Below are 12,525 nucleotides of genomic sequence, written 5' to 3' on the forward strand. Positions count from 1 at the left end.
TGGTTTTCATAATGTCGTATTTAATTATCTTATCTTTTGCAGGTTTATACTCACCTACATGTCATTGAGGAGAGAATGAACCAGAGCTTAGCACTGCTTTACAAAGTGCCCATGCTGGCTGAGGAACTGCACAACGACATCCGTATGTCTCTCTCGCTCTCTCTCTCTCCCTCTCTCTCCCTATCCCTCTGTTTTCCACAGTCTCATTTTAGCTCTTTCCACCAGATGTGGTGGTATCCCAAATTATTCCATGTTTACAAGTGAGCCAATGACATGCTTTATAGATATGCCACGATGATTCAGTGCAGTAGACTAACATACTTCCTCTCCTCCCCTCCCCTTTCCTCTTCTTCTCTTCTCGCCTCCTTTCTCTGCAGAGGAGCTGGTGAGGAGTGTGAGAGGAGATATCAGCGAGCTCATGACTACATCCTTCTCCGAGACACGCACCACAGAGGAGCTCCTGCCAGCCCAGAGCGAGGAGAAGGAGGATGAGGAGGATGAGGAGGAGGAGGAAGCTGTCTTCCAGAACCGCCCCTATCCACCCCGAATTGGTACCTCCCATCACTCACACTAGATTTGCCTTTGTGAATGTGCATAATACGTCCTGCTATATGAAGAGTGATTGCTCACCACAGTAGCATGTCCTGAGACTGCCTTTTTCATGGGCAGTAATTATTATTGTGTCAGACTCTAAAATGTCTTAGGAATGAAATATTAAACATCATAAATCCTCCTGTAGTGAAGCACAAGAAAGTTGAAGTTGCTGCCATAATGTGATGCAGTTGATAGTTAAGAGCTGACACTAACAAGGCACTGTACCACAACAGTACAGAACAATAGTACAGAACCTGAAGTTCAGTGTTTGTGACATAGGTGTCAGTGAGTATCACCCCTGTTTTCAAATATCAAGCATTCACATGGGCTATTATAGCTAGCTAGCTAACAGCTAACGGACAGCTAGCGAACAGCTAGTCGGGTTACGACTTTAAGTGGTCCTCAGATGATATGTTTAGGTATCAGAATATTACTCTAACATGATAAATCTAACATGTAGCTGCCAATAAATGAGGTAATTATCAAATCCATTAACTGAAGGTACTGGCTGTGACCAATCAAAGGCCAAAAAGTTGAATATGATGACATCATCACTGCTGCTATGAGACGTTTTGAGTTTGGTTATACCTCAGTCCTATTTACATAAACAAATTTAGAGCCAAAGACAAATGATCTGCCTAATAAAGACAAATGCCAAGAGTCCAGTGATTCACAGTTGCATACATAAGCTGACAAAAAAAAACCCTGAAAATCTGAAAAAGTGAATGAGACTGAGAGAACTGGAAGCATTTCAAGGCAGCCATTTGGCAGCAGTGCTGCTATGTGCCAATAGAATCCCACTGATGATACAAAACCCTGTGTATTTTTGGTCCTCCTATAATTTCATATTTACCACGTCACGCTTGGAGTTTTAGTCTGTTTAATAAGCCCTGCAATAGTGACACTGACAGCTCTGGGCCTAACTGGCATTAAACTGAGTAATGTAGCATCCTCTCCTATTTATTTATTTATTTATTTATTACTGAAGTAGAGTAGAAGAAATCCAAAACCTTTCACCTGTCAAAACAGTTCACCCTTTTGGGTTTTTGGGGGGGGTTTTCTTGCCCGCCATGAGGATTAAGTCAGGGGGTGCCGTCATATTTTGATTTGACTGTTGTGGCCTGTAAAGCCCTTTGAGACTGTAAACAGTGATATTGGGCTCTAAATAAACTTGAACTTGAATTAGGACAAGGCTGGCAAATGAACTTTGTTTTATGAACTTTGTTCGTACACACACACACACACACAGCACAGCACACACATCAACATTGCCAAAATAAGGGCAAATCTAACTGTTTTCTCTGTTTCTCTTTTTCATGACTCTGTGAAGATCCACAGCTGAGCAATAAGAAAGGTGAGTTTTCTGGGAGGTGAGGCCATGACAGTTCATTGGCTTGATTATTATGCTCAAACTGCTCCAGTTTTGCTGCAGACACACTTGTAATAAACATAATTATTATCATTTATTTACAATTTTAATTGCTTCAGGTGATGTAGTCCAAATTGATATTTTTCAATGTTGTTTTAAATACAGTAGTAAGATGTGATGCACTCCATGTAGACAAGTGGATAAAGACTAAGGCTGCAATGTTTAAATGGGAAAACGTGGGTTATACTCATTGGCCAAGACAAACACATGCCCTCACCACACCCAAAACCAATTAGCTCACTACAGGCCCAATCTTTTGCTGATTAGGATGATATTACTGTGAAAACAGCTGTTTGGCTATAGAACAGGACACAGAGACTTGCATTGAGGCAACAAGCCATGTTCGCAATAGACTGCCACACAAAACTTGGAGAGGCTGCCAAGAAAAGTACTATATCCCATTGTATAACTGGACCACATAAAATTAGCATGTTTGACTCTGACATGCCTGACATGTTTTGCGCATGACGATAAGGTTTAGCATTGTCTCACTAGAACACAAAAATTCATCGAAAAAAATTAGTAGCACAAATTTTTTTGGGCTTAATAACAAAAGGGTTTGGATGGAGCTGTTTGAGTGCACTGCAGATATCAGACGTTTCCTGAAATAATACTTACCACAGGGTTTTCTTTGCACAACAAGAGTGCTAAAAAAAATCTAAAAGCGCACTGAACATTTAATGGCTTATAACAAGGCCAGTCTAATTGATCTTTAAACTAAGCTGCTTGCTGAAGCATGTGCCAGAGGAGTAATGTCCTGTCTCTGTGAAACACAGTGTCCGTGGTGGATGAGTATGACTATGCTATATCCGAGAGCGTCCCATCGTACGATTACGAAGAGAAGGTAAGGAGGACAAATCATTTCTCTTCTTCAGAGAGAGGAGAATCTTTCAGCCGTAGGTTGTGGCACGATACCTAGCGCTGTTGTAAGATGATCTGAATTGAAATATATCAACTCTGGCATCACAGAATGCCTTTAAGCTTACTGAAGTTATTATCCCACACAAAAGATTTGTCTGGTAACATAATACTTCTGGGAACTTCATAAGCATAAATGTCTTATTGAAAATGAAGACATATAGCCGTAAAATGGGGTTTTTCAGTTACACTGTCTGGAAGCCTCTTTCAATTAAGATATCTGTTATTATTTTATTACATTTTTTTATGTCCAATTGGAGACAATGGGTAGCTTTCTCAAAGGAGTGTCTGACTGTAAAATGAATGAGAGCGATACAGTCCTGCCATACATGTTTTTGAGTGTCTTTCTGTGGTTGTCTGTGTAGTGACCAAATGTGACTTTATGGGGACTGAAACATACAGAGGATGAACCAGTTAATGAATACTACTTGTTTTTTCTTTTTAAAGAACTTATACTTTGAAGTAATTTATTGCTGAACTGAAATTCAGTGTTTCTGTGAGATGTTTCTGTAAAATAGAATACATCTTAAAATGAATAATGATATGTCCACTCCAAAAGAAACATGAGAGGAATCTAACAGATTGTAGAAGGGGTTAATAGGATTGCCCGAACGGCAGGTACGACAGTCACTGGATCTGCCAAGTTATTGAGTGTGTCAAGGGAGACAAAAATTAGAGTCGAAAATTAGTGTGAAATAATCAGTGTGAACAAGTTGAGTGAACAAATTAAAGCTTACTAACAGTGATGTATAGACATTTACAGGATAGCTGTTAGAAAACAACACCTTCCAAGATTAGCACAGAGCTGAAAGTAATCCTCTGTTACCTTTGTCTCAAAAAACTTTACATAAGAGCCTCACATTTATGAGGGCATCTCGGGACTCCCCACAACCACCTGCATCTCATACACACACACACACACATGCACACACATATGCAAACACACACACACAGTTTTAACTGAGGACACCCCACCACCCGCCACATCCACCTCACACACACACACACACAGTTTAACTGAGGACACCCTATCACCACCCTCACCTTATAGGTGCGCGCACACACCCAAACACCAGCTCGAACCTGTCATAGAGAGATAAATAACCTTCCTCAACATTTTGGTGTGTCATTTATGCCTGCAACTATGGTCACAAACTTTATTTCAAGTGAAGTATCATACCGAGATGAAAAAAAGCAATGAATTCAGCTTCAGTGAAGAAAGATGATGAAACTGTCACGCTCTCTCTCTCTCTTTCTCTCTCTCTCTCTCTCTCTCCCACACACATATTTCTTTCCTTGGCCCCCTCAGATCAACACCTCTGTGGGACATAAACAGGTGGTGTACCAGTCTCCAGGCATTCAGCGAGATCAGCTGGTACGTAAAGACTCACATTTGTGACAGGACATTACAGAGTGGGATAGCACAACTACACCGTACACAAGAAAATACCAACTGAAAAAAAAAATCCCTGAAATCTTATGACATTCCCATAATTTTCTCCTTCATTCTGTCTCTCTCCAGCAACCAGATGTCCTGGAAACATTCAACCGTGGGGCTATGGTGGGGCTACTGGTGGTTGCCGTGGCTATTGCCATGGTAATGGTTATAAGCCTGTTGCTGGTGAGACGTAAACCATACAGTACCATCAGCCATGGGATTGTGGAGGTAAGTGTGCTGTTACCATAAGGGGTTAAGAGGTTGTACACTGTATTCTTATAAACTGGATGATGTTTATTAGCTGTTAGAAGGTTATGTTATAAAATCAGAATTGAAGAATTTATGTTTTTTTAGTTTTTATCTCTTTCTCTGAATAATTTAGAGTGTTAAAGCTAGAGATGGTATTCACTGTCTAATCTGTAGGGAGTATATTGCACACATCTATACACATAAGGCATCAGTGGGTGCAATTGTTACGTGAAACACTGGTTTGGCCAGATTTCAAGTAACTCAGTGTGTAATAACTGTCTTTGCATTAGAGACTCCATTAATAATGTGAATAACATTAATAACTAGTCAATAATGCCGTAATAACTGTGTGTGTGTGGACTATGTGCTGGATCAATAGCTGAAGCAGAACACAGAGTAGCTGTGAACATTCTCTGTGCTCATCCACATGAGCTGAATTCAGATATCAGGCTGATATTAGATATTCCTTATGGTGGGGTATGTATATTATTAGTGTGAGGAAAAACGAGAAGTCGGAAACGATCGATTTCTCACGATTTTCAAGCGGCTCACCTGGTTCAGGCGCTGACTGGCAGGTGTGTCGTACAGCAAGGGATTAACATCCAAGATCCTAGCTGTGTGTTGCACATCAGGGATTACCGACTGAGATCCTAGCTCTGCGTCATTTGCAGACTATGGCTGTCAATCCACAGAAATGCAGGTTAATATGTTCCTTTTGCCGGGTTTTTAAACCAGATCACTGTGGGTGTGTGTAGAACCGAATGAATAGCACTCCTCTCCAAAGGCATTGCATTGCATCTGAAATGCCACGCAATTTTAGGAGTGGAAAAATACAAAGAGGAAGCGTAGTGCAAACCTCACTAATCTACGCTCAGGTGGCTGCCTTGGGAAGTGAAAACGTTCAAGGTCATTGGTAACTCGAGACTTAGGCGAAACATAATCAGATGGGCATTTCCTTTTGCTCTCTCTCACCCTCTTTCTGTGTCTGCCTGTTTCTCTGTCTCTGTCTCTCTCAGCAGGTCGACCCCATGCTTACCCCTGAGGAGAGGCAGCTCAATAAAATGCAAAACCACGGCTATGAGAACCCAACCTACAAATTCTTTGAACAAATGAACTGAATCAAATAGTACACTCGCACGATCACAGCCTTCCCCTCTCAACTCGAACAAACAACACACAATAAGGTTTTGGGTTTTTTTGGTGTTTTTTTTTTCCCCGAAAAATAATTACCACTTCCATATACAGTTGGTTTTGGGGGGGGGGGGGGGGGGGGGAAGAACCAATGAGAGAGAAGGAGGGATACTGTCTGGCAACAAGCCATCAGTTTTCTGTGTTTTTGTATTTATAAGTGAGAATACACAAGCCTTTTCAATCTCTTGTTAGGGCCCAGCATTGCTGGTTTAAATCTGAATTAGCTTAAGCCCTCTTTTACATCATGTGTTGAAAAACAGATGTAATTATGTGTAGTATATTATGCTTTGTTGTATTTAATATTCGTGAAGCTGTGATATGGATAAAGTAATATATTTTTTATTTTGATGCATAACTTTGTGAGGACAAAGAAGAAAAAAACAACATACCCAGAATAACATTTACCCACATAAATACACTTAATACACAATTATTATTATTAGTATTATTATTATTATTATTAAACAAGGTTATAATTTATTTATTTTCCAAGATCATTTTTCGTCGTGTGGGCTGAAAAGGTGGAAAAGGGGGTTAGCGGTCCATACATTCATAAAATATTCGGTCAGAATCATCCGGTTCAGACGTTGGCACTTGATTCAACTCCGATCCTTTTATCCACACGAAACGTGCCACTGAATTAAATGAATATACCAAAATGTATCATGATATCAGAATCAGTGCTGAAGGTTAGCTTTTCGTGCTCTTGTATCACTTCCAGAAAAAAAAAGAGGAAAAAAAACGTAGCTACGTAATCTGTCCATTATTTAAAGAAAAAGCATGTAGAAATTAGTGTATGATGCTACTGTACTTGTGTTGTTCCTGTTTTACAAGTTTGATAATAATGGAAACGTCTTAATTACACGAATTTGAATATGTATATACTTCTAAAAGTACTCTCTTTTTTTAAATGACATTCCTATTATTGATTTGATTTGTATTGATGCTGTGTCTGGAAATGCTCTGTCTGTGAAAAGACAAGCTTGTGCTGCTCATAAAGAGACAAACATTTCATAACATGGCTGATTGAAAACGGACTGTTGTATAAACCAGCACAAGACAATGACAAAGTGACTGAATGTATTTTAGGTAGACATTAAAACCATTTCTTTGTCCATTTCATTTGCTCTTAAAAAGTAGTCAAGATCGTTAAGCTCATAACAGTTAAGCAGTAGTTACACAAATAGCTCTGACTGTACCCCCCCCCCCCCAAAGGAAAATTAGGCTGTGGATTACAGGTGATTTACTTTAAAACTGGTGTTTCCTGACGCATCCCAAAACCACCGGTGTGCTGTCAGAACTGAGCTATAGAAGTTAGCATAATGTGGCTGGAGAGTCCAGCTGTTTTATCACGGGAAATGCAGATGACGAAACGTGACTGTCCGTGACCTAGCACGGTAAGAACGTTAGTGCATCTGCTCCATCACTGAACTGGTTTCCAGTCCGTACTTAATGGTTAGCTTGTCAATGTTCATAGCAAGGTCGGTTTAAAGTGAAAACTCACAAGCTGATCTTAATACATTGTTTTGACATTTGTGTTCTGGTATCGTTTCAGAGCCGGCTAACACAACTGTAGGTCACCATAAAAGATAAGCCTTATTTCCATTTTTGATGTAAAAGTAACAAAACCTGCCCTAAATCTTTCCTTTATTGGTACCTGTATTCATGGCCCTAATTGCGGTCATTATTTCCAATCTTTTGCATGCTTCCAAAGATTTGGTGCGGAATCTCTAAGCCAAATTTTTACCATGGCGACAGTGTTGCCAGATCATGAGTTGAAATTAAATAGTCCGTTGCTTCTGCGCCATTTTTGACGTTAATCTGGATTTAATATTTAGAGTGTAGGCTATCGGTGCTACCAACTTGAACACGTGGAGCCTGGAATAAACAGGAAGGGATAGTCCGAGTTTTGCTGATATGTCGTCAACTTCTGAGAATAAGCTTAAAGAACGAAAACTCAACTGAAAATGATGTTTTTAGTTAAATTGTTACCTATTGATCATAGCGAGTCTGCCGTCTTTTGGTAATAATTGTTGTTGCTGTCCAGTACTTCAAAACGGCAAATAATCACGGAAACGATACTAATAAATGCTTGCCCACAGCTAGTCGTTTTGTCATAGGAATATGAATACAGGACAAGCAAAGTTGCTGAGTTTTCTACATTTTATCAACACACAAAACTGAGTAAAGTAACTGAGCTTCTCTCTTCTTTTTCCCCAAAAGCAGTTTATCACTGAAAAATAATAATAATAATAATATTAGATTTGTTTATAAAGTCATTTCTCTTTCCCTTTTCTACGTCGATCGATTAATAAGCCTCTTTTGTAATTAACTCAGTGAATACACACTGGGAAAGTCATAATTTATTCATAGTCAATACACAACTTTTTACTTTTATTACTGAATAACTGGAATAGTTGAGTGAGTTAGGGTTCTGAATTTTCTCGCATTCAGTGACACCTTTCTGGTGCTGTTTTTCTCTTAGGATGTTGCAGCGTAGCGCTAGCTTTATTCGCATACGAGTCGTGAGTTACGATTGCATTATGTTATACAGAGAGTAGACTCAGTCATCGTATTGATTATACAACGCTGTTAAGTTCACGATTTTCTTGGTCGATCACCTATTGAAACCATAGACAGGGAAAGCGTTTGCTCATATAGCCCCAAAAAGGCAAACATTTCTTACCAGCATCTAGCAGTGCATTCTGTAGTGAATGAACATGTATATTTGTTTTTCTTTCCATTTCAACAGTTATCTCTCATTTGAGAATCAATGAAAAAAACTTACAAGTCCAACTAAAATGTAAACAATATAGTAAAATTTCGGCACTTCACCGCTGTGTTTAGGAAGTATTTGTATCTTTACTTTTTTTTTGTTTGTTTGTTTTTTAATCGTTACGAATGGATTTGAAGGCCTTACTTCACTCCATAGAAACGCGGTATGTCATCGGATTATACACTTGTATCTGACAGTTTAGGCGGGCCTTCTGACATTGAGCCAGAACATTGGATGAAATGAACTGACTGCTGTGTTAAAGCAAACACAACTAGTATCCAAGTATTTACATGTAATTTAATTGGTCATACAGTTGAATGCACGATTGAAGGACATGAGAAGATTTCAATTTTTGTTTTGAATTTCACTTGAGACAAAAATGTTCTGGTTTGTAATCAAAAAATCAACTAATTTGCGCAAATTTGTCCATGGAACAAAATGAAATGGATTGTGACAACCTATCATTTTAAGAATGGGAGAGTGAATTGTAAAAATGGAAATAAAGTTACATCTAACCCCCATTCCCTGGCTCGTTTTATTTTCATTAGTAACTCACACACATTGTTTCTCAGACTCTGGTCCACAGTAATGAATTTAAAGGAAACATAGTGTACTCTTTCCAAAGGAGATGACGTATGATAATAATATGAGAGACCATTCAAACTCACATACACTCCATACATCATATTAATAATATAGGTTATTATTATAAAGTTCCAGGTCTACAGAATGTTCCAGAATTCAATAGTAAGAATTTGCAAAATAAAACAATAAATGATACAGTAATTAATTATTTCTACACAGTGAGTATAAATTCAACCTCTTCACTCTGCAACGTTTGTCATCACACATATGCACGCGCACACACACTCACACATACACACACATTTGTGATCCATTTAGCAACTACTCTGGGTAAACCTGCATTATTCTTTTGTGACTAGTGTTGTTCTGGTAAACTGAGCATGCTCTCTTTTGGCAAAGGCAGTAGACAATGCTGTCAAATCCACTCCACTTGAAAATGAAATAGAGTCACCCTCGAAATTTGAGGGCACTGACACATTTGGGTGCAACAGGGAATCCCCTTAGTGAAAGAGCTGAGTGACACAGGGGAGTGATCTAAAATGCTGTGTATCAAATTCACTGATTAAGTTCAATATCACATTAAATGATCATTTTCCAATGAGTGTCACCTAACTGTTAATGTTTAGTGTCAAAATGTCTTAATTCAGCATGTGCTCATTCTTTTCAGTTCTTCACTGACCATTGAGACAAACTCAGTTTTACAGCTTTCAACAAGCTCTATCAAAAACATGGAAGTACAAAAGATATGGTGGGTGAGGTTTACTTTGGAAATGAGGTTCCAGTGATAGGAATTATATAATCCCAACCAAGAAGACCATAAAATGGATTAATTGAGAGACTGATATGTGGTAACAGGATGATTTGTGGTAAAAAGGCCAGACCTAATGTTTAGCCTTGTGCCTCAACACTAATAAACAGAGCTGGAAGAATCTTTGTAATTTACCTGAAGAACCTAGGCTAAAAAAAAAATTGCAGCCAAGAGCTCAAACACTTTTTCTCATTTTATGTGTGTGTGTGTGTTTACTTATTTATTTATGTATTTATTTATTTATTGTTAATTTGCTGAAATAACAGATGTCCAGGGGCACAAACACATTGAAGCAATATCAGTGGAAGGGCTATGTGTGTCTGTGTGTCTGTATGTCTGTGTATGTGTGTCTGTGTGTCTGTGTGAGGGGGAGGGGAACACAGAAAGACCAGCATCCGTGTCCCTGTTTTATTATGTTAATGTGAAACATGTAAAGTCCATCTGCAGCCATGTTCAGCAGCCCCCTCTTTGTTGTCTGCGTTTTATTTCCCTGCCGTTGTTTTGCCTCTGTGAGTTCGATAATGTTATAAGAATGAGAACATTCAGATGGCAGCAAAATGAACCGACACTATGACAAAAAAATTACATAGTTATATATCAGAGAATGGATGTTTTTTTTTCCAGAGATATATGAGTGTAAAAGAACAGCGAGAGCAATGATGCAATTTTATTTTTTTAGTTGGTTGTTGTTGTTGTTGTTGTTGTTGTTGTCAGTCTAAAGCAGAACACACCAACACATCAGCTCCTCGACATCAGAGATCTAGAGATTGAATGACCACACTGATTTCATTATTGGCAGAGTGTAAGCAGTTAAATATGCAGACTGTCACATTCATGTCCATTTGTAAAGTAGCTTCCCTCGGTACCATGCTGCCACCCTAGGACAGGATATGCTGAGCAGTTTGAAGGTGCTGACTAAAAGGTCTCTCTAAAAATCCCATTATAATATTGATGCTGGGTTACTTGTCATACTTGGTTCAGCCACTTGACACTGACAGGAGACTTAACACAGTCAATTGACTTTGATAGGAGATTTAATACAGTCAGTTGACTTTGACAGGAGACTTAACACAGTCAGTTGACTTTGATAGGAGACTTAACACGGTCAGTTGACTTTGATAGGAGACTTAACATGGTCAGTTGACTTTGATAGGAGACTTAACACAGTCAGTTGACTTTGATAGGAGGCTTAACATGGTCAGTTTGACTTTGACAGGAGACTTAACACAGTCAGTTGACTTTGATAGGAGGCTTAACATGGTCAGTTTGACTTTGACAGGAGACTTAACACAGTCAGTTTACTTTGATAGGAGACTTAACACGGTCAGTTGACTTTGATAGGAGGCTTAACACAATCATTTTGACTTTGATCTTCATTCACTGATAATGTGGCCTGGGCTAAGTCTGTCATAAAATCATGCATTTGAGCTTTTTGGAGAAGCAGATTTCAGCACACAAACTCCAAGCATCTTTATCATCTACTGATAACTAAGAATACAAAGGTATATAGAAATAAATAACATATAAAGCCAGTTAACTTCTTAAATCCTAGTTCAGTCACATTTATTCAAAGACTATTGCAGTTCTTGAAGAAAATAAAAGGCACACAGGACTTGTTTGTGGTCATTTCAGTGAAAATTTCTTTGGCTTGTTCCACATATTCTCCTTGCTCCATATCATGTTTATCACAATTCCACAACATTCAGTAGTGTGTAAACATTACATTATAAATAAAGCTCATCTTTTAAATGGTCATTGGTACGGAGTGCATAGTAGTTCTGTGGAAGTTAATTGTAAGAAAGACTAACAGTATTCCCCATACAGAAGATTACATATTAGTTTGAATATTTGGAAGTCAAAATGTTTGTGTGTCAATATTTGACTGCATATATTTATTCAAGAATATTCTACTGGCACTAAAGTCCAAAGTCTGTCCTGTTTTTGTTCTGTTCACCTCATACACACACACACACACACACACACACACACATATATATATATATATATATACTGTCCCAGCCCCAATGGCCTGCAATAATCCCATTGCCCAACACTTCATTATTTTTTATTTAAAATTTTAATATGTTAGTTAAAACTGTCAACACATGCTATTTTTTATATTGCTTCAGTGAGTGTTTGTATTATATCTGTATTTCCAAAATTACAGCAATTTTTCAATGTTAAGATTTGCCTTTGAGTTGTTTTCCCATTCACTTTTATTTTCTTGGCCATCTCCAGACGATAAAGCTGTTTTTTGTTTGTGAATTTGTCTGCTGTAATCTACTGAAGAGCATCTTTAAATAGAAAAGATTATTTATGCAATGTTATTTTGATTTACATAACAGTCTTGTTTCCTTTCAAACTGTTCTTTCAGTAGCATCGGCCCATGTTGTTATGAACGGTGCCTTTGATTACCACTAGATGGAGCTGTATACCATGTTCCAACGCTCGTCCATAGGATGAAAGCCGTATAAAGAGCTTTTACCTTCATCCACATGCATTTATCTCCTGGATGTTTATCACTACCATTGTCAGAT

General features: G+C 38.4%; 1 protein-coding gene across 2 annotated transcripts in view; it reads left to right on the forward strand.

Annotated features, from left to right (window-relative positions):
* The window catches only part of aplp1 (amyloid beta (A4) precursor-like protein 1), a 40,283-nt gene extending 34,497 nt beyond the window's left edge, over positions 1-5,786 (forward strand). The window contains exons 11-17 of one of the 2 annotated variants that reach the window (XM_030783725.1): positions 43-142; positions 378-551; positions 1,925-1,948; positions 2,800-2,867; positions 4,251-4,316; positions 4,464-4,607; positions 5,645-5,786. In XM_030783725.1, coding sequence (XP_030639585.1) covers positions 43-142; positions 378-551; positions 1,925-1,948; positions 2,800-2,867; positions 4,251-4,316; positions 4,464-4,607; positions 5,645-5,746 — 678 coding nt within the window. In that variant the 3' untranslated portion in view covers positions 5,747-5,786. The remainder of the gene's footprint in view (positions 1-42; positions 143-377; positions 552-1,924; positions 1,949-2,799; positions 2,868-4,250; positions 4,317-4,463; positions 4,608-5,644) is intronic. The other variant, XM_030783726.1, reaches the window with a different exon arrangement.
* Positions 5,787-12,525: the final 6,739 nt, after the last annotated feature.

Source organism: Chanos chanos, chromosome 9 (genome assembly GCF_902362185.1).
Source record: "Chanos chanos chromosome 9, fChaCha1.1, whole genome shotgun sequence".
Classification (NCBI taxonomy): Eukaryota; Metazoa; Chordata; class Actinopteri; order Gonorynchiformes; family Chanidae; genus Chanos; species Chanos chanos.